This window comes from Pleurodeles waltl, chromosome 6 (genome assembly GCF_031143425.1).
Source record: "Pleurodeles waltl isolate 20211129_DDA chromosome 6, aPleWal1.hap1.20221129, whole genome shotgun sequence".
Taxonomy (NCBI): domain Eukaryota; kingdom Metazoa; phylum Chordata; class Amphibia; order Caudata; family Salamandridae; genus Pleurodeles; species Pleurodeles waltl.
This window is the reverse complement of record NC_090445.1, coordinates 876,297,778-876,325,519: the sequence shown is the minus strand read 5'-3', so window position 1 is coordinate 876,325,519 and position 27,742 is coordinate 876,297,778. Positions and strand designations below refer to the sequence as shown.

The following is a 27,742-nucleotide window of genomic DNA, read 5'->3' as shown; positions in this document are numbered from 1 at the left end:
GTTTCTGATAGGGAATCATGGGTCCACCTCATCAAGTTTAGTATGGGATGTAGTGAAAGCATATATAAGGGGGCTTGCAATAGCAAAGGACTTCGCAAATTCTAGATGGGCTAGAGAACATAAACAGACTTGAGAAAAGATGGTTCTGGATTTGCAAGACACATTTTAGAGACACCATTCCATGTTAAATAGGAAAAAGCTGGAAGAGGCTAGAAAGGCGTTAAGTAAGTTGTATTATACTAAAAGTGGTGTTGCTAATCTGGCTTTTATGCAGAAGGCTTGTGAGCAGAGATATTTCACTGGAAGAATCTTAGCATGACAGGCACGAGAAAAAGCAGTGAGGAATACGATTTATGCCCTGAAGTGGCAATTTTCTCGGGTTAGATGCAAGGAGCAAGAAAAACTGGGTGAAATTGGTCTTAAGCATTATAGGCAGATCTTTAGTCAGAATCAAGTGAGTGCTAAAAAATGCTCTGGGTAATGTTTTGGCAGATATGAATATTCGTACTCTCTCTGAAAAAGATATGGAAAATATAGCCCAACGCTCCTCCAAGGAAGAGCTGGCTAAGGTGGTGAAAAGCCTCCCAAATTTGCGAGGTTTGTGGCCCTGTCAGCTTTTCAGCTGAATTTTATAAATTGCCCCTGGGAGTATAAACAGACTATTTTAATTGGTTGCAAATGAATTGCTCGAGGATGGCCCCATACTGGCATCTTTTATTAAGGGGAATGTGGTTAGTTTTTAAAGAAAAGGTAAGGATGGAGACGACCCAAATTCTTATAGCCTGATCAAATTGTGAAACACAGACTGTAAGATCATTATGAAACTATTAGCTAATAGATTTAACTCCATAGTGGCAAAGTTAATCCATCAGGACCAAAATGGTTTTGTTGCCGGCAAACTGTTAGGTACAAATACACATTATTTAGCGGAGATGTTGGACTACTTTGCTGTTAATGACATTCCTGCCATACTTCTCCTATGTGACACAGAGAAGGCATTTGACTTTGTTGTCTGGGAAACACTTTTTTGTATCTTAGATAAGTTTTGGGGTTCATTCCCAAATCACAAGGTTGATTTACAAGATTTATAAGAATGCGGAAGCTAAGATCATAGTTAATGCCGCTGAGGTTGGTATGTTACAAATTTGCCATGGCACTCTGCAGGGATGTCCCCATAGGCGGTGTTGTTTTTTTGTTTTTTTATCTCTGGTAATTGCGATTAGGGAGAACAAAAATATCCATTCTCCCATTGCACAGATGGGGAAAATAAAAATTGTATGCTGATGATATAATGTTGCTTTTAGCTGCAGATCGGCGCTCGCAGGAGCAGGCTTTTGAGATCTTATCACTGTATCACGAGCTTGGAGGCTATAAAATTATCCGGAAGAAAACTGAAGTTATTCTTCACTGCTGTAACTGTGATAGCTTGCTTCCAAATATAGCCCTCTGTGTAAATGACCAGCCAAAGAGATCCCTGGTTAAACCATATTCTTCCGCAATTCCGGACTTATATGATCTTAATTTTGCTCCTCTACTTTTAAAAGTAAAAAGCCTGTTTGTACGGTGGAATTCACTCCTTTTAACTATTCTAGGGAAGGTTGCCCTGATTAACATGATGGTTCTCCTGCTATTCAGTTTTCGTTTTTCAACCATTCCATCTGTTTTAACAACATCATTTTTTTTTTAAAGTGGAGTCTATGTTTACATCATTTATCTGGCAAAATAAAACTGCCAGATTAGCACTGGGCACTTTATATGAAGGATGGGAGAAAGATGGGTTGACACTCCCTAATATGAGCGATTATTATTTGCATTTTTGACACAGTACATGTCCAGATTTAATGTAAAACTTAGATCAGGAGGAATTTTTAAGAACAATTTAATTCGGCCAACGCTTAGTGAATACAATATTCGAAATGTGTTAAAATTAACAAAGTTGCTGAAGAAAGTTTGTTATAAAATTTTGAGGTGTTTTTTAGGAAATGTAAGGATCTCTACACAAGATATGCAATCCCACACATTAATGCAGCTATGCCCCTAACAGAACTGCCTGGGGAAGCCAGGGCTAAGTTGAATCTTGATATAGTGTTTACATGGGAGAGAGTTGGGTTTTGTAAGGTTGCAGATTTTTTGCTTGAAGATAGTTGGAAGAGCCCCTTGGAAATCAAAGGATCGGTGCAAGGCAATTTTCTGCTCTTTGGCTCCTATAGAATTTTGGCCAGCACATTTCGCAATCCAGAGATTGAGCTGGTTTGGGGCAGTCAAAAAATTGTGATGGCTTCAGTGGAATGGAAAAGGTTGCTTGCCTCTATGAAGGGTCCCAATCCATGTCAAAAGGCAATTAACATATGGGAGAAGTATGAAGGGCTTGAACTGACTAGAAAGATGTGGGATCAGACTAATAACTTTAAGGCTTTGAGAGAATCCAGTTGGTGGAGAATGCTATTCTAAATTAATGGTTACTCTATAGAACCCCCACAATTTTTAGCTGAGGTTAACCGCAGTTGCTCAGGTTGTTTGTTTCTGACGTAATTCAGGGATGGTCTCAAATTGGTCTCATTTAATTGGGCAGTGTGCCTCCATCCAAGAATTCTGGAAAGAGATATTTGGATTCTTGAGAATGGTTGGCAGACAAAAGCTGGCTCCTAAGATATGGTTAATAGTCCTGAGTTCAGTGGAAGCTGGTGACCTTTAAAAGTGGTGGGGCATAATCCTTAGCTCAAATTCCAAACAGCTTTTTCTTGAAAGGTTTTCTCTCACTTTCATGCACTAGGTTTACTGCCTAGCTCTAACTCATCCAGTCTCACTTGGTCTCACTACTTCAAGCAGTCTCACCCATTCTACTTGGGCCCACTCTGTCTCAATCAGTCCCACTCATTCTCACTCATTCTGAATTAATCTTACTGTGACTCAGTCTCACAACACGGTAACACTCAGTTACGCTCACTGTCATTCTCCCTGACTAGCTCACATTCATTCTCACACATACTGGTCCTTACTGTCACTCATTCTCACTTACTGTCACTCATTCTTTCACTGACTCTCTCTCACATTACCTCACACACAGTCACACACTCATGCTCACAGTGCTGGGATGTCATCAGTTCTGAATAGTATCTCTGATGGCTGATGCAGGGGCCTTCATTCACCTGTGTCAGCAATCAAACAATGTCACTAGCTGCCTCAGTTTGTTGCTGAACCCGAAGCAGGTCTGCATTTATTTTATTATATCAAGAGTGAATAATTATTTACTCTTGATACAATAAAGATGGACCACAAAACAAGGAGGATGTATTGTAGCCATGGAGCCCATAAAGGAGAGCCGCCACTGGTCCTGGGACATCTATCCATCAAACCAATCCATCTACTCAATCATCAGTCCTTTCATTTATCCATCCCCCTTTCATCCATCTGTTGAGCTATCCATTCAACCATCCATCCATCCATCCATGCTTTCGCTCATCAATCCACCCTTTGGCTCCATCTATTCATCCTTTCACTCCATCCATCCGTTACCCTACCTTTGACTCATCTATCTATCCACCCTTTCACTCAGCCATCTGCCTTTACACCCATCCATCCACCCTTTCTTCCATCCATCCATTCGTACATCCCTCCATTTACCCTTCCACTCAACCATCCATTCTTTCACAGTCTCATCCAACTAGCTACCTATTCATCTATCCATCAATTCACCTTTCACTCATTCAATCATCCATCCTTTCATCCAGACATTCATCTATCCTTGACTTTTTCACTCATCCATCCATTGTTTTACTCTACTATTCATCTCTACATACATCCTTTTGCTTATCCAGCCATACTTTCACACCATCCATGCGTTCATTTTCCATTCCACTCATCCATCCTTTCACTCATTCTGCCATCCATCTATCCTTTCTCTCATCATCCATCCATCTATCCTCCCTTTCACTCATACACCGTCCCTGGCTTGCTCTCTTCCATTCTTACGTCCATCCTTTCACTCATTCATCCATACACCTATCCAGCCACAATTTCACCCATCCTTCCTTTCACTCACTCGCCCTCCCAAGTTAATTAGGAACCTTTGTCTGCCGAGCTGCAGACAGAAGTCGCCCATCAAGAAGCCCACCCCACTGTTGCTGCTAAAGAGGAGGGGTGAGGGTAATGCTGCCCCTGATGCAGGCAGAAGCTTTACTGCATGGGTACCTCTTGTCCACTAGCGCAATTGTTGTGCACAACTGGTTTCTTCTGCAGTCGAGATAAGGAGCATTCTGTTATGCTCAGCTCTATGGTGCTTTTTTCAAAGTGAAACCAAATGCAGTATTAAACATGTGTTACTGCCAGCAGAGCAGCCCTTAGCCTCCTCTTACAGCCTGCTTCTCTGTGCAATCACCAACTTGTTGCCACTCTCTCGCTCCTTCTCCTTATCGGTCTGCCCCACCCCTAGATATTGAAGTGAATGCAGCTTTGCTAAATCATCCCTAGGACACTGTTTTTGCCCCCCAAAAGCAACAGATCAATAGCATTGTAAATCATCCCTCTCTCCGATTATGTCACTGCTTGTGCCTGCAGGTCGAGGAAAACCTTGCCAGCCGACTGTCACTTGCGCAGTAGTACATCTGCAGAGTTTGCTAGAGTTCACTCAGGAGATTCAGCACACTGTCTCCAAGCAGTGATTTATTTTCAGCTGCTCTGTGTTTATGTTCCTGTTCTTGCCTCTCCACAGCGCAACGCCCATTTTACCCATGGACACCAGTCACCCCTGAAAAGACCCCTACTTTGCTAGAAATAAAACAGAGAACAATAGAGCTAGTTAGCCCTTGTGTTTACAGGCTGAATGTTATGTTGCTCGCCTGCTAAATTTACCCCATGAATGCTGCTTCTGTAGGATGTAGAGTGAGTTTACGCCCGCATGCCTTAGTGAAGGCGTTGGAGGCACAAATGTTTTGTAAGGTCCCTACTTCTGGTAAGTGAGCCTCTTGTATTAGGCTTTGAATTCCCTCAGGCCCAAAAGTCTCTGTAATGTGGTGTAGTGCATAGAGCTAAAATAGCGTTTTATTGTTTATGATGCCAGATGTTTCTATTGTACTGCACTGATGTAATTTATATTACATATGAATATTTATGGTTTGAACATGATGGCAACCATGTTTTTTTTCATCTTGGAGTAAAAGTGGGAGATGGGATTATGAACTCTATTTCAATGAATTATTAAATATTTTCAGGTGTCCCTCTGAAGAGAAGTTCCACACCAAAGGATCTACCATGGCACTGAACACAGCTGGACATATCTGTGCTCTTCTCCTGGTCTTAATCTGGTGGGCGCAGCCAGGTTGGCAGCAGCATCTCTCTGGTACTCCCAAAATCCAGTTACGACTGGCCGGGTCAGGAAGGAAACCAAATGAAGGCCGCCTGGAGATTCTCTACAATGGGGAGTGGGGGACTGTCTGTGATGATGACTTCAACATTCAAGTAGCAAGTGTTGTCTGCAAGGAGCTGGGCTTTGAGTCAGCAGTAACATGGGCTCACAGTGCCAAATATGGGCAAGGAAATGGTAAGCTGAGCTGAGTACTTCGTTAACTCAAGGCAAGTTTTAATAACGTCACAAAGGACAACACTGCCCTATTTCTATAGGCATTCTCCTGCTGGTTTTTATCCATGAGACGGCTCACAAGAACGTCAATTTCTTGCATGTTGCATGACTTAACCAAGTCCTTAACCTGTAAAACAAAATGTGTACTTGCAGAGGCCAAAGGTTTTTCTTAGGGCCCAACCACAGGTACTGCTGAATGCAGGGCTGTTGAATGCAAAGGTTCTAGCTCCCTCTGTGTGCCAAGACACAGTTTGTGTCTGTGCTCAGTTGTTGGTGTTGTTTTTTGCCTTTTTGAAGTTTGACTTAGTTACACATCTCTTTTTGCTCTTGTTTTAACTTCGTTGGAATCAATCATTGTTAATTCTGTCCCTTTGCTCTCCCTGTGTTTGGCTTAGCACCCAATGTATCGCCAGTCTCGTAAAATCATGATCCCAAAATATATTGTATAAAACATTATGTTTCCTATGAACATTCCCTCCAAGCACGGGTTGGTCTGTGGTTCTTGACAATAATCATATATCTGGCAATTGCTTCTGTGCCCTAAAACCACATCTTCTAAACCACGTCTAAACATATAGTATTATATGTCCAAGTACAGTTCTTATTTGTCTCTCTGAGGCATGTCGTAAAAGTTCAGATTGTCTTCACATCCTAAGAATGTGATGTAAAGGACACCTGCGACTTAGGTGTAATTGAATGATAGGTAGGTCTGATGAGGACGAGGCGTTTTTGTCAATATTCATTCTGGGCCCAGTCAAATGAGATAATACACTGCTACATGCCTAATGCAGGTCTAACGATGAGATTAATTGGTGACATGTCTGGGGTGCCCATGATGGTAAGTGTTAGAAATGGGGTCTTTGGTTGACAGTCAGGTTACCCCCTGTTCAAGCAAGGACCCTCACTCTAGTCAGGTTAAAGAGAATCACCCTCAGCTAACCCCTGCTTACCCCCTTGGTAGCTTGGCAGAGCAGTAGGCTTAACTTCAGAGCGCTAGGTGTAAAGTATTTGTACCAACACACATAGTAACTTAATGAAAATACTACAAAATGACAACACCGGTTTAGAAAAATAGGAAATATTTATCTAAACAAAACAAGACCAAAACGACAAAAATCCAACATACACAAGTCAAGTTATGAATTTTTAAAGATTAAACTCAAAAATAGCGCTTAGAAACAAAAATGCTTCAATGAGATGTTAACACGGCGTCGTGACGGAGTCGTTCCCAACAAACCGACACCAGCGGCGCCGGACACGTAGTCGTGTAGATCCCCAAGTACAGTACCTTTGGTGAAGAGTGAAAACAAGCCGAGGCGCGAAGTCAGGAATCGCGGCGTCTGTGCGAAACGTTGAATCCGTGCACTTCAAGCGGCGTCGGTCACGACGTGGTGCGGCGACTTCCACGGAGTCGCAGACTTCAGCGGGGCGGCTGCGGCGACGGGCCTGCGAAGAGTGTCGCGTTCCAGCGAAGGTCACGGCGTCAGGTGCAGGCGGCGTTACCGGATTCAGCAGCGGCGTCGGTCCGGAGTCGTCCAAAGTCGATTTCCTTGGATTTTCACCAGCTTTCCTTTCAAGGGCCCAGGGACTGGACAGGGCACCACTTGTCAGAGCAGGAGTCTCTCCAGAGACTCCAGGTGCTGGCAGAGAGAAGTCTTTGCTGTGCCTGAGACTTCAAACAACAGGAGGCAAGCTCTAAATCAAGCCCTTGGAGATTTCTTCACAAGATGGAAGGCACACACAGTCCAGTCTTTGCCCTCTTACTCTGGCAGAAGCAGCACTGCAGGAAAGCTCCACAAAGCACAGTCACAGGCAGGGCAGCACTTCTTCCTCAGCTATCAGCTCTTCTCCAGGCAGAGGTTCCTCTTGGTTCCAGAAGTGTTTCTCCAGTCTGTAGATTTGGGTGCCCTTCTTATACCCATTTTAGTCTTTGAAGTCACCTTTCTTCAAAGGGGACTCACACCTACTTGTGAAATCCTGCCTTGCCCAGGCAAGGCATCAGACACACAGCAGGGGGTTGGAGCCGCCATTGTCAGAGGCAGGCACAGTCCTTTCAGATGAGAGTGACCACTCCACCCCTCCCTCCTCGCAGAGATGGCTAATCAGGAAATGCAGGTTACACCCCAGCCCCCTTTGTGTCACTGTCTAGTGCGAGGTGAAAAACATCCCAACTGTCAAACTGACCCAGTCAGGGAATCCACAAACAAGGCAGAGTCACAGAATGGTTTAAGCAAGAAAATGCTCACTTTCTAAAAGTGGCATTTTCAAACGCACAGTCTTAAAATCAACTTTACTAAAAGATGTATTTTATTTTTTAATTGTGAGTTCAGGGACCCCAAACTCCACATGTCCATCTACTCTCTAGGGGAATCTACACTTTAATCATATTTAAAGGTAGCCCCCATATTATCCTATGAGAGAGACAGGCCTTGCAACAGTGAAAAACGAAATAGGCAGTATTTCACTGTCAGGACATATAAACCACATTACTATATGTCCTACCTTATCCATACACTGCACCCTGCCCTTGGGGCTACCTAGGGCCTACCTTAGGGGTGCCTTACATGTAAGAAAAGGGAAGGTTTAGGCCTGGCAAGTGTGTACACTTGCCAAGTCGAATTTACAGTGTAAAAATACACTTACAGACACTGCAGCGGCAGGTCTGTGACATGATTACAGAGCTACTTATGTGGGTGGCACAACCAGTGCTGCAGGCCCACTAGTAGCATTTGATTTACAGGCCCTGGCACCTCTAGTGCACCTTACTAGGGACTTACTAGTAAATCAAATATGCCAATCATGGATAAACCAATTACATACAATTTACACGGAGAGCATATGCACTTTAGCACTGGTTAGCAGTGGTAAAGTGCTCAGAGTTGAAAAGCCAACAGCAACAGGTCAGAAACAAAAATAGGAGGCAGGAGGCAAAAAGACTGGGGATGACCCTGCATAAGCAAAAGTCCAACAGTAAGTTACTCCATAAATCAACCAGTGTTGATACTCTAAGAATTTGGTGAAAGGCGCAATAAGGTGCACAATATGATAATGAGAAGTAGGTATGTGTGTGAAATCAGGTGAAGGTATATTAAGTGGTAGGAATCATAAAAAATATGAAACAGTGAACAGTAGCGATTGCAGACTTGATGACAACAAACATTTTCTTATGCATGAGTAATTCAGTTTCTAGCCCTAAACATTCTCCAGATAAGGCCATTGTCATGCACAGAAGATATGACCAGATTACTTACCATATTCCTTTGTCTTTTTTTTTTACTTCTGGCTTCGCCCCACCAGGTAAATTATCACTAGGTGCCTTCCTAAAAACCAAGCTGTTCGAAACACAGCAAGGAATTGAACAATGTTTCCTATGGCAGGAAACTAGTGCAGATAAGTAACCAATCAGTTACAGCTATCTTCATCGTCCTTGTCCTAGTACTTGGTCAGTAAGGATGACACACGGCTTAAGTTTATCTTCTTGCCTTCCCAGAAGAAAGACTCCAATATGCAGTGCCATTTACTATACATGGTCACAAGATGAGGTACAGTCTTTACACATTCAAAGAACCAGGGGCGGCTCCTCTATTAGGGTGGAGGAGCGTCACCCCCCACCCCACCAGCAGCGACAGCTGCAAATCTTTTACCAAAAAAAGATAATAAACAGTGTTTATTATCGGGTTTTTTTTATAAAAGGGGAGCGGCCACTGGAGTTTCAAGCACTGAGCACTCCCCTTCAGTCTGCATGTATGTTTGTCAGGCTGTCTCAGGCCGGCCAAACACACATGTGCAGTAGGCTCTCTCCAGCCCGGCAACTGTGTTGCCGGGCCGGAGAGAGCTTGCACAGGTTCCCAGGTTGCCTAGGAACGCCCTGCCTGGGTGCTCGCAGCCAATCCTGATGCTGCTGTCAGGATTGGCCGCAGGGCAGGCTGGGATCCTCTGCCTGCAGCAAGCAGAGGAGCGGTTGAAGCAGAGCAGTGAGGCGATGGAGGTAAGTGTTATTTTTTGTATTTTTTATTTCATTTTTATTTACCCCCCCACGCTCCACCATGCCCCTTCTACTGCAAAGAACTCGAAACACTTTATATAGCACTTCATGGGCGTATATGTGTAATCCAAGATTCTTTTTTGATAGGCCTCCTAGTGACTCCACTCAGGATGCAGTCATTGCTCAAGTGGACATGCCTTATACACCTAATGAAACTTTCACCCATGACGACTCATAGGATTAGTAGAAGGACCAGAAGATGTGTAGATGACTTTTCGTCCTTGCCCGATGATCTACTGGTAACAAATGAAACATATGAAAGCGCCTAGTTCACTCCACGTAGATAATTAGTGCTGGCCACACATTTAGCCTGCCTACCACTCTTTTTCATAATGTGTGTAGTACTCACAGGAAATGTGAGCTGAAAGTTTCCAGGTGGAATTGGGAGGAAACTATTTGTTTACATTTTGACCTTGGGCGCACGACTTCCCTGTGTGACAACACACTGATGTGAGGACCTTAAATTATCATAGCACTAAATCATGCAACTGTCTACCAATGGTACTAGTAATTGGAAAACACATGTTAGCCAGTACCAGGATACAGATGTTGACTCCAGAGAATAAAATGGCACCCCTTACCACTCATCTACTAGTGGGGAAGTCTCATGAAGGTCACAGAGAGTTTTAAACAAGCTTACAGTTCTGAAAGGGTCTGAAAAGGTGGGATGTTGACTCCTAAAGATATACACTTTACCCACTGGGCCTGCAGGTAGAAACTAAAAACCCTTAAATATTGTCTTTAGGAATCCAAAGCATTGAAAAGGCTCACAATCGCAGCAATGTAACCCCATCATTGGACAGTACTTGGCAAAGTGTGCAATCTGCGAACTGTTCCAGCAGTAGCTATGCAATTGTACCCTGTTCTTTTCCATGCCATCAGGTAAGCATTGTGGATGACTGACAATGGAAGGTCTGGTGACTGAAAATAGAGACATAAATACAGGAACTTGGATTTAGGTCACAGGTTCTTCCTCAATCTTCCTCAGAAGTCATGTGCGAAGGTGAACGAGAGACCCTTGGCTGTGGAAAATATAGTTTGCCCACCCCAAGGGCCCTGTCCTTCTGTTTTTGATGCAGAATGCCAGAAGAATGGCATGGATAATATAAGCTACCTGATATACAGATGGTATTAAGACTCTCTTGAAATCTTGAGGACAACCACTGGCCTGCTCCATTCAAAGTCCAATAAGCCTGGACTGACAGTTTCCCCAGTGTTGCACTCCATCCCAATAGCTGGAAAGTGTTGTCAACACATGGTTACATAGAATGCATAGGAACCTCTAGCACAAGATAAGAAGTCATCACAACATAGTTGCCGGCAGACCTGATAAGATTGGAACCAGTGTTTCCCCCCCTGTGTTGGCAGAACTCTCCGGATTTTTAGAAGCTAGCTCACCAAGGTTTGCAGGTTGGAGGCAGGCCCATGAAACTCCTTCTGTGGCTGCTGCCATAACCCTTGCACTTGGGGCTTATCTTTACCAAAGACCTCCAGTTTGCTTAGAAGAGCTGTAAATACGCAGAAGGTTCATTCTGTCCCCTAGTGGAAATATATGGTTCCCAAATCAGTATTGTACCTCGCACCAATGATAACATTTCTTGGGACTGGTGAAGATGGGATTTCTCCAGCTATCATAAAATAAAAATGTAAATGCATTTCACAGACTTGAAAGTTGATTGGATTAAGCCTTGAAAAAGGGAGGGTCTTTGAAAACCCAGTTGTTCAGGGAATATTTGCATCTTCATCTCATACAACAAAACCGGAAGCACTGCCTAAACTTTAACAAAAAACCTTGTATCCGTGAAAGCTCAAAGTGAAAGGCTGTGAACTCATAATGATGCCACCCCATCAGCTGCAGAAAGAAAAACAGGATGTTAGGAGCTAAAGGCTGTTTGTTTGGGTGGGAGTGACACAAATAAAATGAAAAGGTAGGCAAAGAAGAGAGAATTATCCATGGCAGGAGAGGTTCAGTGGAGAACATTTCCTTATTAACCATTGTACATAAGAACATCTGACTTAATGTCAAGCATGGAGTAAGGACAGTGACGAGAAAGTAGAACAAGGTTAGTAACATGAGATCAGTGAATTTACTTTGTTATTTGGAAGACAAAGACATAATAGTGATTCTTTGGTTGTTGTCTGCAGGTCCCATTTGGATGGATAATGTTCGCTGTGCTGGCACAGAAACCACCCTGGCGCAATGTGACTCAAATGGTTGGGGAGTGAGTGACTGTAAGCACTCAGAAGATGCAGGCGTGCTCTGCTCAGAGAAGCGTTCACCGAAGTTTGAACAGGAGAGACAGTCATTGACCCTCAAAGTGAAAGTAAGATATTGTGCCATGAGTAACCAGCATTGCTTAAAAAAAAAATCAGAGAAAATATTGTATTTAATTGTGTAATTTGTATTGTTCTGTGAAAGCGAGTCAAACAACTAAAGACCACTTCAGAGCACTTTGCAGGGTGAGAGTGCAACAGAAGATCACATAAGCCCTGATGAAGACCTGGGACTCAATCTAGTTGAAGTCAGAGTGTTAAGTGTTGTGATATTGTATACTCAGGCCTTCTTCAACCAGGCTTAATCACACTCACCACCCATCATTCTCCTGCAGCATTTGATGGGTCTAGCTGCCCTTATTGGGAGGAGTTGTTGAATTATAGGGGGAGAATGGTGGGTGGTAAAAAGCACTGTGCTTTCAACAGGGCCTTCCGGTGGAACATTTCCCTTGCATACTTCTACCAGGCCCCGAGGATGTGACTCAGGGCTAACACTTGATACCATGTCACCACACCACCAGACTTCTCCGCACAAGGTCATATAAAAAATGGTCAGAGCATATTACAATCCAATTCTTAGATGCCACGTATTTGGCAGTTCTAGAGGTGGGGATAACAACTCACCACCATCCTGAAATTGATGGCTGGAAGGTAGGACCTTGGTGGTGGAAGGCTAATGCAAGTGGCAACCATTCATACAAGTTACTGTTTATGAGATCTCAAGCAGTATGGCTGATGCCTTGTTCGGCTACCCTAGCTAAGAGCATTGCATGATTGACTGTATAGAAGACTGCCGTCAAGTACAGTAAAATCAGGACACAGGTGGAGTAGCTCTTTAACAGGCTTCAGTAGATCATCGTGAACAGCTGTTAGTGCAGGGTGTGTGCTTCTGTTGGGATGGAAACCTACCTGGGGATCCTCTAAAATTGCAGAGGATTAAACCAAACTGCACATTTAAGAAGCAAGAATGGTTTCTATCATTTTAGCCACCGCTGACAGAAGAGTGATAGGATGATAATTTTAGAGATCCATATAATCCAGTTGGGTGTTTTAATAATGGTCTAACAAAGCCTCATTTAAGCAGACTAGGGACCGCTCCAGCATTTAAAGGTAGTGAGATTATGTCATGCAACAGCTTCTTGATGCAAAGATCACTTTTGTTTGTCACAGATGCACTGGGCTCATATCTAAAGGAGATCCAAACTTACATTTGTTAATGATTAAAACAAAATCATCTGATGAAGAAGAGAACTGTCCCTTAGAGAGGTTTATCAGTCCCAGTATGAACAGGCGGCTGGACAGGTAATTTACACTCTGAGAAAATTCTAGAAATGGCTTGTTAAGAAATAGCATTGTGAATATTAGTAAATCTTTGGGTAAAAATGAATGTTGATTCATCACAAATAGTTCTAAGACATGTTCAGGGGGAAAAGAAGAGAAAGGAGAAGATAGTTCCTTACTAACTCTTCTTTACTGATGGCTTTATTAATCCTTGTGACGTAATATTGTTTTCTTGTGGCGTGGATGGCCTTTTTGTAAGCTAATAACTTGGTCTTGTAGATTGATTTTGATTGGCGATCATAATGGAATCTTGATTTTTATTCTTCATATCTGGCTGAGAGTTTAAAGGATTTTAATGCTTCATAAAACCAAGGTCCCTCCTTGAAATGTTTCTCAATTTGCCTAATGCTTACAGTGGCAATCTCATCTAAAATGGTTCAGCCCAGTTAGCAGAATGTGAGTACTGTATTTCTGGATCCAAAATCACTGGGAATCAACAAAAGAGCCAGTTAGAAATCTTTCAGTCTATTTTCTCCCATTGTCTAAACTATTTTTGTAGGTTTACATTACATTTGACATTAGGTAGGTTGTTAAGAACTAGGCGTTAAAGATAATGGTCCGATCAGATCAGGGCAATAGCTTCATCAGAAATCATAATGTTGGCAGATGGCCAAACCGAGTCTAAATTGTGACCAGTAAGGTGGATGAGGAAGTTGATTATCCAAGTGCTATTACAACCATTCATGTGATCAAGAGAGAGTAGAAATGCATGCTCAACTGTGCCATCAATATGAAAATTAAAATCACCTAACACAAGACAGTTTGTGAGTGTACTGGATGCATCCAAAGCTAATACTGTAAATACAGGCATACAAGAAGAGTCACTACAAGGGGTTTGGCATACTAGAATGATAACTAAGGAAAATGTTGGTTTAACTGTAAAATTTGTCAGAAGAATTTCTGCATTTCCAGTATTAAAATACATGCATATTGATCAGTTTGATATCATTTTAAGGTCGAGCGTAAGCGTTTGACCTTGTGTACACTTTTAGTATACTTATGGCTTAAAGCATTTCCATTTGTTGGTTGCAGAGTCCTTTAAAAATTCTTGCTTGCTAGTGGTCAGTTCTGCCTTTACCTCCCTCCTTTTTCTGTTTCAGAGCAATGACCAACCACTGTATTATTCCACTTTGGTTTCTTTATATGTTGCTGTGGTGGACTATTTCTTTCACTGTGGGTGTTTTAAGCTGGTAGCTGCCTGCTCTTTATTGCGGCATTCCATTTCTCCCATCTCCTCCCATGTCACTGACATTTGTTTTGACTTTATTCCAGTGCTGTCCTCACATACCTTTGGGTCCTTAAATAAGCTTTTATTACAAAAGAAACACCTGGTCCTTTAGCTCACTGCTCACGAAAGCCACAATATGCCATTTTTGGTAGAATGTAGCTAAACCTAGAAGCAATGATGTGAAACATACTTAGCCTTGCATCGCATCTCAAGTCTTTTCCTCCAGGGCCCCTCCCTGCCAGCACTCATGATATCGCACACAGAGCATTGCTTATCTCATTCATTTGGGCCATAAATCTTCTCAGGCTGCTCTGCTCATTGAAATGCAAGGCAAGAATGCCTGCAAGACTCTTGATTCTGTTACAATAAAAAGAAAATACTTTTCCAGCCTTATTTTCCAATTTCTGTTCAGACGTTTAAACAACTTGAAGTAGTGCAGTCATCTTCTGGCCTCTCCCGAAGGGCTTGTTTTCACAGGACGTACAACTATCGTTGTGATGACAATGGCCAGAAATGCTCACGCTGAAGAAACTGTTCCAACAGCACTGTGTGGAGGCAGACTAACCAACAACATGCATCAATGTGACTGTGAAAAGGCAAATTAAATTAAGTTAACAACATATTTATTACAAAAAGGTGATTCACAAAGACCCCCACTGTCAGGAAGTTTCACGCTTGTGATGGTTCACTCTTCAAACCTCTCCCATTTGCTGTTCAGTACAATGTAGCCAGACTCTAGCTTTTGTGGTGCACTGCACACCAGTCAAACTGAAAACCAGAAATCCCTTGAGTGAATCTCAATGAATGACTTCCCTTCAAACTACGTATACCAGGAAACCGTCCTACGCCTGTGCGGCTCTCCTCAAGGGTGAAAGGCATACAAGTTTGTTTTTGTGTTCAGGACAATATACAATGTGTCTTGTGGTGTGTTTGGTCCAAAATATAGTTACAAATTTAAAAGAAAATGATGGAGTACGACGCTGCACCACATTTGGCAGTGCCGTGCTCCGTCATTTTCAAAACACAGGGATGTGCCTTCTTTAATTGAATACGGCGCACCCCTGTGTTGCTCCCTGCGCCGGCGCTAAATTTGCTGCTGCGTGCCAATGCAGCCACCCTTGCGCCATGGTGCAAGGATGGCTGTGCTGCGGGGGAGATTGTTTTTGTGCAGGAAGGGGCACCTTCCTGCACAAAAACAATCTTCAATGGCACTTTGCTCTTTTTATGTGTGCTGCAGAATGGTTCATCAACATTATATCCTCACAGAATTGCCAGCTGTATTATTTGCAATTTTGATATCACAAGCTCTGCTGATCATTGTTTTTGTCTGCCCGCAGACCTCAATGAACTTTTTTGTGCAAAATATTTCCCTCCCTGATTTTGCACTTTATATTAATTGTTGCTACATATGTCCTCATATAGACTGACATAGCCAGAACCCAATTCAAGGTAAAGTGCCATTGAGTAGTAATGCTACATAAAGTGCTGCTGCTAACAAGAGGTCTGATCACTGTTTTGAAATTACCTGATTGCCTTGAAGTACAGAAGCTAACACCCTTATGATTCTTCAGAACCTGTCGATATACTGCCATTTGATGGGGGAGGCAGAGTCTCCCGGTCTCCAGCTTCGGAATGCTCTTCCTGTTGAGCTGCAATTTCTTCCCCATCTTAGCCAGTTAAAATGGGCCCTTTAAACACATTTTTAGGTCTGGTGATTTAACTTCACTTTGACTGCAATTTGCTCTCGAACAAGGAGCACATCTGCACACAAGCTAATTCCGTTCAGTGCCAGAGCTTTTATTTTTACTTCATAATTACTTTACTGTTTCCTTTGTGTTTAGGGCCTGATGTGATAGCAGTACGCTTCTGATGCACATTCTGTCTTTATCACATCTCCTGCCAATCATGTTATAACCCCCTTTTGGAGTGTTTTGCTTGTCAGAAATACTGCTATTCCACAGCATTCCAGATTGTGTGTTTTTGAAACTGTTCTGTATTAAGTTATCCTCTTTTTACGTTTTTCTATTCCTCCTTTCTTTCCTTCCCTCTCTTTCATTCTTGTTGCCTTTTACTTTCTTCCTTTTTACTTCTCTTTACTTCTTCTCTTTCTGTCATTCTTTCTTTGATTCTTGCCTTTCTTCTATTTCCATTCATTCTCTTCTTTCTTTTTCATTCTATCATTCTTTCATTCTCTTCCTCAATCTTTTTTCTTTTCTTCTTCCTTTCTCTTGCTTTCTTCATTCTTGCTTTCCCTCATTCTTTCTTCCCTTCTGTTTTCTTATTTCTCTGCCCTTTTCTTTCTTTCTTTCTTTCCTTCTCTGTTTCATTCATTGTTTGTCTTTCTTAATTTTTCTTTCCTTCTCTTTTTCATTCATGTATTTTTTTGTTCATTTTTACTTCCCAACTTCTTCTCTTTTTCTTTATTTTTCCTTTTCTGTCATTCTTTCTTTTATTCTGTTTATTTCCTTTCTTTCATTTTTTGTCTTCTATCTTTCTTGCCTTTTTCATTCTTGCCTTTTTTTGTTCATGCTTACCATCTCTCTCCTTCTTTACTTTCCTTCTATGCTTTTTCTCTTTATTTCATTCTCTTTCCTTCCTTTTTTCTTTTCCTCACTTTTAATCTCTCTATCCTGCCCTCTACCATTTTCTTTCCTTTGTTTGTTATTGTTTCCCTATATCATTCCTTCTTTTTGTTTTATTCTTTCTTTTCTTTCCTAAAGGCAAAAGGCGTGCAAACACTGCCAGACTGTTGACTTTTATAGGTCTGTATTAGCCAACACCTTTTCATTTTACTAGAGTTGTGTATAACATAGATATTTATAGGGTTTCAGCCAGACATTATCCATTAGTCTGTGCTTGGTGTCATTCCCTTTCTTCTTCTACCCACTGAAGCATGCATTAAGGGGCAATGTACAAGCCAACTTCAGATATTGGCTGACCTCACTACAAGTGATAGTTCTGTCCTTTTACAAGGAACACATACACCCACAAAGTAGTTCCCTTCAGTGCCCGGGATTACTATGGTAATGTGTGTGAATGTGGGTGGTTGTTTGTGTGTGTGTGTGTGTGTGTTTTTAACTAAAACAACTTTTTTGCCTATATCAAATTATTTTTATTTTTAGATTGATGAGGGGCCGGCATATTCCCAACAAGTTCTGTGAAAATCATGGCAAAACTAATTAAGAACTTCTAGAAGACTGGCATCCAACTCCAGACCATTTGGCGTTGCCAGTGCTTGTTTTTTTTTTTTTTTTTTTTAACTGGCTGTCTTTTTGCGACACTATCTCTTGCTGCTTTTGCTGCTTTTGTTCATAGCGCAACATTCTTCTCGGGAAACAATAAATTATTAAATACATTAATTAGTTAATATACCTATTTTTGCGATAAAATAACCCCAGAAAGTAGCCACTCGTAGAGCAAACTCTCCCTTTCACCTGCTCTTCATTAAGTCACTCGCTCGCACCAAATGCCGCAAGTAAACAGACACTACCTCTTCTTGGGAGAGTCTGTTCAGAAGGTGAAGGCAGCAGAAAGCTGCTCCTCAGTGAAAATATACCTTTCAGAAATGTGTTAAACGCTATCGAGCACTTTTTCTTTTGGTAAAATAATTATTAGAATGAAGTGAAGTGGTGAAGGGTCTGGAAAAGCAGAAAGCTAAGTCATCTGCAAACAAAGTCAACAAACTCACTGCTCCCTTCACTTTTGAACCTCCTCCTTCCTCCCCCCCAGCTCCCTCGTCTGCCCTTCCCTCGGTGGTTTATAATTGTACCTTTCTGCATCTTCTCTCGCTCACCAACCTGCGGAAAACATCTATTTATGGGAAGACTGACGAAAAAAACAAACCAGAAAAATCTCGAAGAAAAACAACTCCAAAAATACATGGAAGGCGGAAAGGGAATGTGTGTACACACTTATGGAAACGGCTAGGATGAGGAGTATTACATTTTTGCTGTCCAGAAGTGGTGATGGCTTTTGTGGGGTTCAAAGCATCAAACATCCTCCAGCAAGAACGCATTGGCAAAGTCAATAGGTGGGGGCTGAATGTGCTAGGACGAGGCACTCAAAAAGAAGCCAGCAGGAGCATGCCGAGTGGTTGTAGCGGGAAAATAGTTGCCATGTTGTTTGATGCAAGCTCTGGAGTGGAGGTGGAAGGGTACACCAAACAGCCAAAAGCATTAGGTGAGAGATGAATATTTCACTGGGCTGGGCTAACATATGATTTAAAAAATCTCCATCCAATGGCTGAAAGAGGTTGTTGAATGAAAACCAGTAATTGAAACAATAGACCCAAAGCCCACTCTATGTATATAGTTAGTAATAGGTCTGTAAAATAGCTATGCTATCTAATCCCAGACCTAAATTGGTTCTCCAGCTTAAATTAACAGGTAAAACGCTGCCATTTGACACCGTTTATTGTACAGCATTTTTGTGTTAGAAGTTCTAGTAGCACATCCCATGTCTCCAAAGATGCCAAAGCTTTGAACAATTGATCAAGTTGAAGAGGAGCATAAAAGCACAGTATGAAAGCATAAAAAATTAAAGGAGCACATTATACAGGGAGTGCAGAATTATTAGGCAAGTTGTATTTTTGAGGATTAATTTTATTATTGAACAACAACCATGTTCTCAATGAACCCAAAAAACTCATTAATATCAAAGCTGAATATTTTTGGAAGTAGTTTTTAGTTTGTTTTTAGTTTTAGCTATGTTAGGGGGATATCTGTGTGTGCAGGTGACTATCACTGTGCATAATTATTAGGCAACTTAACAAAAAAAAATATATACCCATTTCAATTATTTATTATTACCAGTGAAACCAATATAACATCTCAACATTCACAAATATACATTTCTGACATTCAAAAACAAAACAAAAACAATTCAGTGACCAATATAGCCACCTTTCTTTGCAAGGACACTCAAAAGCCTGCCATCCATGGATTCTGTCAGTGTTTTGATCTGTTCACCATCAACATTGCGTGCAGCAGCAACCACAGCCTCCCAGACACTGTTCAGAGAGGTGTACTGTTTTCCCTCCTTGTAAATCTCACATTTGATGATGGACCACAGGTTCTCAATGGGGTTCAGATCAGGTGAACAAGGAGGCCATGTCATTAGATTTCCTTCTTTTATACCCTTTCTTGCCAGCCACGCTGTGGAGTACTTGGACGCGTGTGATGGAGCATTGTCCTGCATGAAAACCATGTTTTTCTTGAAGGATGCAGACTTCTTCCTGTACCACTGCTTGAAGAAGGTGTCTTCCAGGAACTGGCAGTAGGACTGGGAGTTGAGCTTGACTCCATCCTCAACCCGAAAAGGCCCCACAAGCTCATCTTTGATGATACAAGCCCAAACCAGTACTCCACCTCCACCTTGCTGGCGTCTGAGTCGGACTGGAGCTCTCTGCCCTTTACCAATCCAGCCACGGGCCCATCCATCTGGCCCATCAAGACTCACTCTCATTTCATCAGTCCATAAAACCTTAGAAAAATCAGTCTTGAGATATTTCTTGGCCCAGTCTTGACGTTTCAGCTTGTGTGTCTTGTTCAGTGGTGGTGGTCTTTCAGCCTTTCTTACCTTGGCCATGTCTCTGAGTATTGCACACCTTGTGCTTTTGGGCACTCCAGTGATGTTGCAGCTCTGAAATATGGCCAAACTGGTGGCAAGTGGCATCGTGGCAGCTGCACGCTTGACTTTTCTCAGTTCATGGGCAGTTATTTTGCGCCTTGGTTTTTCCACACGCTTCTTGCGACCCTGTTGACTATTTTGAATGAAACGCTTGATTGTTCGATGATCACGCTTCAGAAGCTTTGCAATTTTAAGAGTGCTGCATCCCTCTGCAAGATATCTCACTATTTTTGACTTTTCTGAGCCTGTCAAGTCCTTCTTTTGACCCATTTTGCCAAAGGAAAGGAAGTTGCCTAATAATTATGCACACCTGATATAGGGTGTTGATGTCATTAGACCACACCCCTTCTCATTACAGAGATGCACATCACCTAATATGCTTAATTGGTAGTAGGCTTTCGAGCCTATACAGCTTGGAGTAAGACAACATGCATAAAGAGGATGATGTGGTCAAAATACTCATTTGCCTAATAATTCTGCACTCCCTGTATCTTAGTTTATCAAAACATTGAGACTATTAAGTAATATAACTCAGCTGTTATTTATGTAGTTGCTGGCAAAGCTGCCAGGTTCTCAGGCACTGACGTTTGTAGGAAGAGATTTATAGTTACCATAGGGCACAAGTTATAGTTACTTGAAATAACTCTAACAGTTCAATTTCTATTGTTTTGTGTGTGTAGATACAGAGCCTAACTATAACTATATAACCTTTGTTTTTTTCAGTGAATTTCTAAGGTATTTGTATTGCTAATTCCTAACTATACAGTCTGTAAACTTTGATTTGTTCAGTGAATGTCTATGTTGTTTTATACAGCGGGGGGTTGGCCGCAGGGCCGGGCCTGCAGCCAGTCCTTGCAACCAACACCCCTACATGCATTCAGCCCCATATATATCCTGCAGCTGTGCAGGGCCGGGGTTGGCCACAAGGACTGCAGCCAACCCTCCACATGCATCCAGCACCGTGCTGCGCACACCCTTGAGATATGCATGGTGGCAGTTGACCGCAGGTCCTGACCTGCTGCTAGGCCCTGCGGCCAACCCCATAGGCATCCAACTCTACACCACGCATGCTCTTTGGCCATGCGTGGCAGGGGTTGACCTTTGCCAAGAGCAAGAACTTAGGATCATTTTTACTTTATGGAAGCAAAGCTTCAACTGCGGCACCTGTTTTGTTTATATTTGTAAATAGTTCCTGCTTATTTATTTAAAGGAGGATCCAGACTTTCGCACAAAATGTTCACCCACCTGTAGTACTTTCCTACTGCCTTACTAGTAAGCGCTACCTCATTGGGTAAATGTATAGTGCCTGTAATTTTGGTAATGTGATAGTTCCTCAAGTAGCTACCTACAGAAATCTTCAATAATACGAATCCTGGTGTGAAGAAGGCTACAAAGAGTTCAATCTCCACCAAACAAGGGTACTTTCTCTTAATTTTATGTAGTAAATGCTTGTTTGTTTCTTGGAGTTGTGCTTATATTCTTTTGCATCAAGAGTACATCTTTAAAATCTGCTGAGAAACCCTCTCCAGGGGCTTTTTAGTTATCTGTCCATCATCCCCGAAAAAGGCAGGAAGACTTTGCATTTTGCTAGCGCATATGTGAACGGCGAAATAGACGGGGATTCTAGGTAATTTTACATACTTGTAGTGGTTAAAAGCAAGAACGACAATCTCTTGTCTCAACAGCAAATGACAAAGAAGGTCCCACTACTGACTTTTAGGAGAGCCTCAGGACCCCCAAGGTCCCTGTTGGCTCCCTGCCTCCTGTGGGAGTCGGCATTGCTCCCGCACACAAGGAGAAGCTAAAAATGCTGCTACCTGGGTACGGGAGCAATCCTCATAGTTTTCCTGTCAGCTTTCCTGCTTCAGCCCACTGGAAGCGAATTTACGGTTTGCTGTCAATGCTTCTACAAAGCAAAAGCAAACTGCTATATCCCGAGGGTGGACCCCTTGGGAGATAGGAAGCCGGCCCTCAGGGTGGCAGTCCCCAGGGCCATTTGTGGCTCAAGGAGGTGGTGTTTCCCATGGCTGTAAATGGCCAGGGAAGGGGACCATTTGCTCCCCTGCTCTTTTGACAACCTTTGTGCCCTGGGGAGGTGGCGGCCTCCAGGGCATTTAAAGGCCTACGGAGGGGGGGCCCTCTTTTTTTTAGTTCAATGAAGCCCCAGGAAGGTGGCAGTCCCCAGGGCAGACAGTGCCCCTAGTGAGGGGAGCTGCATGCGCTCCCTTCCCAAAATATATTTACTACATATGCCTCCAGGACCTGGCCCACCTGGGGGCTAATGAAAAACACAAGCACAGGAACTAGTGCTTGTTTTTCTTTTTTTTTTTACTTTTAGGTGGTTCTGCGGATCCTCTGCAGTTTGGGTCCGAGGGGCACCCCAGCAACAGGGCTAGGGGGTCAGGGTATTCATTCCCTGGTGCCTTTTCTTTATTTTTCCTTTTTTGTTTGGGACTCGGCTGAGTCACGATTCTTAGTGGAAACAATAGCTCTGGGTGGTTTCTCTCCTGCCTAACTACACTCTGGTCCTGGGACCAATCAGCCCACACTATCCCTCATTTCTTGGCAGGCTATGGTGTATAAAGATCCCAAACAAGGGTGCCTCAACTTCAAGAAACAGAAAATACTAAATACAGGTGCCACCCAGTCTCCACAGTTGGTGGAAGACCAAGGAGCCTGCTACACTGACCAAACTCAACTTCAAGAAACAGAAAATACTAAACACAGGGCTGTGCAGTCTCCACAGATGATGGAAGACCAAGGAGCCTGCAATACTGACCCAAACTCACTAACTAGCACAATTATGGCAGAGCTCCGGGCGGGACGCAGGACCGTTTATGACCGCTTTGATACCCTGGCCAAATGACCCGCACAAAAACCGTCTGGATGGCACAGATGGGAGTGTCTCTGACCAGGAGGATGGTGCTGCACAGTCCATGAAACAGCTGGGATATATGGAGAAGCTATTAAAAACCATGGCTATGAAAAATGAAGATTTGAAGGCAAGAGGCAGGTGAAATAACCTACACATACTGGGGATATCGAAATCTACCAACACGGTATGACTAGATCTTTTGGTGGAAAAACTCCTGACTTATCTGTTTGGTGCACACAATTTTGCCCAAGCCTTTGTGGTATAAAGGGCACACCGTTCTTTGGGCCCATGCCCAAATCCTGGATGTCCTCCAAGACCTCTAATTGCTCACCTAGTAAACTTTCAGGATCAGGACACAGCTCTACATCTAGTTAGAGAACTTGGTCCCTTGCAGTGGTAGGGCTCCTCCATCACCCTGTACCTGGACTTGACAGCACTGATCCAGGAGGCAGGTCGTAAGTTCACTGATGTCAAACCCACACTCCAGAAGCTGGGGTTCTGCTATACCCAACGTGTCTCTGAACTGATGTTAATGGAAAATGACAAATATTTGACAGTGTGGCGGAGGCACAAGAGTTCTGTAAACGACACTCTAATGAGCGTTCCACCTCTCGCAGCACCACCTTGATAGATCGTCGCTGGGCATACATTCTAGTGAAAGTGCTGATCTTTTCCTTACTGGATGATGGCAATGGCCTTCCTGATCTCATGTCACCCAAATATGCTACCTTGAGCCCTTGCTTTGTATCTGTTTTCATGATCTATTTTTGTAGTTTAATCTGTAATGGAGATTCTTGGATCCTGCCGGCCACTCCACCACTTGCTCCCCGCAAATTGGGTGTCTGCCATGGTGTTGTCACCCTCAAGTGGTAGACACACACACACGTCTACTATGTTGTTTTATTGTTTACTAGGACTTACTATACTGGATGGTACTGGGTTTTCCTATGTCAGGATTGATGTTGTTATTGAAAGTTATAATATTTCTGATTGGTGCTTTTTGAAATGCTATTGTATTATTTATAGTCGCTCCTTATCCATATTTTCTCATATCATCCATCACACTAGATGGTCCATACATAAGCTCCTAAAAGAAAAGACCTCTCCCTTTTGCTTATATCCTGAAACAGTAGGGGCCTCAATGATCGTCGTAAAGGCAAACAGGTCTGGCAATATATTTCTCAGCATTGTGCATATATAGCATTTCTCCAGGAAATGCATCTACCCCCTGGGAGAAACCACAACTTCACTTATGCATGAGGATAGCACTGATTCTTTGCTAATTACAGCTCCTACTCCAGAGAGGTATGTATACGTATTCATAAAAACATTCTGTTTAAACACATTAACACTGTCGCAGACGCTGATGATCTGTATGTGTTGGTGACTGGTGTTCTGGTGGGTAATTCAATACTCTTGGCCATCATCTATGCTCCAAACATAGACTTCCAAAACTTTTATCTTATCCCTAGCCACCCAAATTGGGCACCTAGACTTTGATCACCTTATAGTAGCTGGGGATTTCAATTTACTAATGTACCCCAAAACCGAGACCGCTGCATTGACTCCAGTCACAAAACTAAACTCACACACCATCCTCAATGGCATCTGCAATACACACCTATCACGCGACGCCTGGCACCTTAAGCACACCTAAAGCTTGTGCTTTACTCACTACCCAGCTCTGCACAATTTATAGTTGTGCATTGATTATTGCCTACTCACCATTGCACTTTGCCCTTGGTTGACCTCTACGTACCATCTTTCCCGCACACTGTCTGCCCTCTCTCCTATCCTGATTGCCCTAAGCATTCCCATTGGGGGAGGCCAGGAGAGACAGTGGTGGTTCCCTACACTAGTGCTGCAGGATGAATTGCTTTGTTCTGAATTGCCACAGCCATATTAGGATATTATCGGCTTAACAAAGGTACAGTAGACATTCACGATACCCTCTGGGAGGCATTTAAAGCTTATATCAGGAACATTTAATATCGGAACATTCAGGGTTCCTCAGGGGCATCAGCAGGAGTCTCAGACACCTTTAAGAACAACTGGCAGATTTGAACACTGTTACACCCTTAGGTCCTGATCCACCCGGCACTCTGGACTCTGACAGAATATCGAGACTTGGCTGAGAAAGAAGTACTTTATCTGGGCAAACACCCTAGAGAGTGTAGATATGGCAGAGCTGAATGCCCTGGCTTGATTACTACACCCCCCAAAGGCACTTCTTTATTACAGAACTCCGCACTGATGGTGACACGCGTGTCACCTCTAATAGGGAAGTACTAGACACTCTACTCCACTACTCCACTCGATTATATACCCACTGACTCACTTGGGATACTGCGGCCCAGTCAGAATACTTACAAGAGGTGGCGAAGGTCTGGCTCTCTAATTCACAACAACAAATCCTTAGTACACCTAACTCATGTGAAGATCGTTCAGGCCATAGGTCCACTCAATGGATATAAAGCCACCAGTCTCAATGGCTATACTGGTGAGTTCTACAAACACTTTTAACACATATTGGCACCGACTACTTGTGGTTTATGAGGAATCGCTCTAAAATGGAGCTCTACCCCATACATGCGCGAAGCAGTAATAACACTTCTGCTCAAACCTGGCAAACACCCCTTGTACTGTGGTTCTTACAGACCCTTGTCATTACTAAAACTTGATAATAAAATACTAGCAAATTTCCTGTCATCTTGGCTTTCTTTGTTATTGGACCAAATAATATCCCTGACACAATTGAGATTTGTCCCCCACCGCTCAACATCTCTAAACCAGAGGGCTGTCTTCTCAGTATTAAATAGGATCTGCCTGGATGTATCCACAGCTATAGCTTTGCTGGATGCCGAAAAGGCATTTGAGTTCTTGTAGTGGTGTTTCCTTCATGCTGTGATTTGCAAGCTGGGAGTGCCCCATGGCTTTATCTCTCTGGTAAAACTTCTATATACACAACCTACGGCACACATTAGAGTTAATGGTTCTATCACTGTCCTATTTCTTATGACAAGAGGTGCCCGCCAGGGTTGCCCTCATCACCACTGCTTTTTATCATAGCACTAGATCCTTTAGTCTGCATCTCACTCTACACCACCTGCATCGCGGTCCACAATTAAAATCTAGCCCATTACTCATTTCACTTTACGCAGACGACACCCTACTATTCATCTGGAAACTCGAGGAAAACCTTACCCCTGTACTACACGGGATGACACGTTTTGGGACACTATCTGGCCTTTGCATCAACTGGTCCAAATGTGAGCTAGTCCCCATTACCCCCATTACAGGGCAAGCTCTATGTGAACCCCCACTGATCTGGTGCGATGACTCAGTTAAATATCCAGTTATCATAATACATACAGACAAAGACCAAGTGCTACAGCTCAATTACAATCTTGCTGTAGATACGTTGTTGACACAGACTGATAGATCAATACGATTGCAATTATTAAAATGATGTTTCTTCCGCGTTTCCTTTACCTATTCCTCAACATCCCCATACCTCTCAACAACTTGTTCTTTCTTCCTTACCGTGATCTACTACTTAAACCTATTTCAGCCAGCCGGAGACCACTTACAAGCTGGGACTCTTTGGTGCTCCCCTATGAAAAGGCAGATTTGGGATCCCTCATCTTCAACTTTACCACCTAGCTGCCCACTGCCAATACACTCATCATTAGTGTCATACATATGCTATGCTTCTGTATGCCAAGCCCGACCTGGACCTTGCTGCCCTTCTCCCCTCTCCTCTATCCTGCCAAAAGGGATTCCCCTTGACCCTAAGGATTTTCAAACATTGTCTACCACCTCCTGGGCATGGAGTAAACTCTAGCGTCTCCTGGGTGAAACCCTCCTTTATTCACCGGCCTTGAGGTTGGGCGACAACCCATTACTAGCTATTACTTTTGAGACTGTAGTGAAGCACACCCTATCACAATATGGTCTTCACACGTTTGATGACCTTTTTCCATGCGGCCATGCACTAACACACTCCAGAGACATACATTTCAATGATGCCATACATATGGACCATTTCATTCTCCACCGCATTCATAATGCAATAAAGTCTGTCATATCTACATACTTGATCGTCCGGGACAAATCACCCCCTGACACTAATTATCTCTGACGAGGACGGTATACGACTGATATCCAAGATATACCGAACCAGTATAGCACTGCTACCAACCCATGATGACAAACTCAGATCATATTGGGAACCTGACCTAGGGAGGCCTATCACAGATAAGATACGGGCAGGCAGCATGTTGTACCCAAACCATATTGGTGTCTCTTAAATCATAAACTTCTTCAATTTTTATTTTTACGGCGTGCCTACATTTCCCCTGTTGATCAACATAAATGCGATAGAGTGTGCACCACAAATTGTCCTAAATGTCATACTCCTGAGGTGGATTTCATCCATATGGCTTGTCCTGCAGGGCTGTTTAGCGCTATTGGGGTGAAATCTTCCTAAAGTTATCCCAACAGCTTGAAATCGAGCTCGATGTAGACCCACTACCTGCACTGATAGGCTATAGCACCAGGCGATTCACCACCATTGGACGTCCCCCTCCTTCCACGGCCACTTGGATCACCAGCATGGCATACTGTGACATTATTAGCGAAATATATGCATCCCCACCACCCTGACATACAGGGCCAGAGATACCTAGCACCAGCTGCGTTCCTATCTACTGTTCACTGCCTCCCAGCCTCACGAGTCTCGTACCGACACCACACAACCCTCACCAACTACCT

The 27,742-nt window shown here is 43.0% G+C and overlaps 1 protein-coding gene across 1 annotated transcript in view; it reads left to right on the top strand.

Moving 5' to 3' along the window:
• The window catches only part of LOXL4 (lysyl oxidase like 4), a 216,526-nt gene that overhangs the window by 9,162 nt on the left and 179,622 nt on the right, over positions 1-27,742 (top strand). Inside the window, exons 2-3 of the mRNA XM_069239653.1 lie at positions 5,211-5,539; positions 11,769-11,947. Of these exons, the coding sequence (XP_069095754.1) occupies positions 5,251-5,539; positions 11,769-11,947 (468 nt within the window). The 5' untranslated portion in view covers positions 5,211-5,250. The remainder of the gene's footprint in view (positions 1-5,210; positions 5,540-11,768; positions 11,948-27,742) is intronic.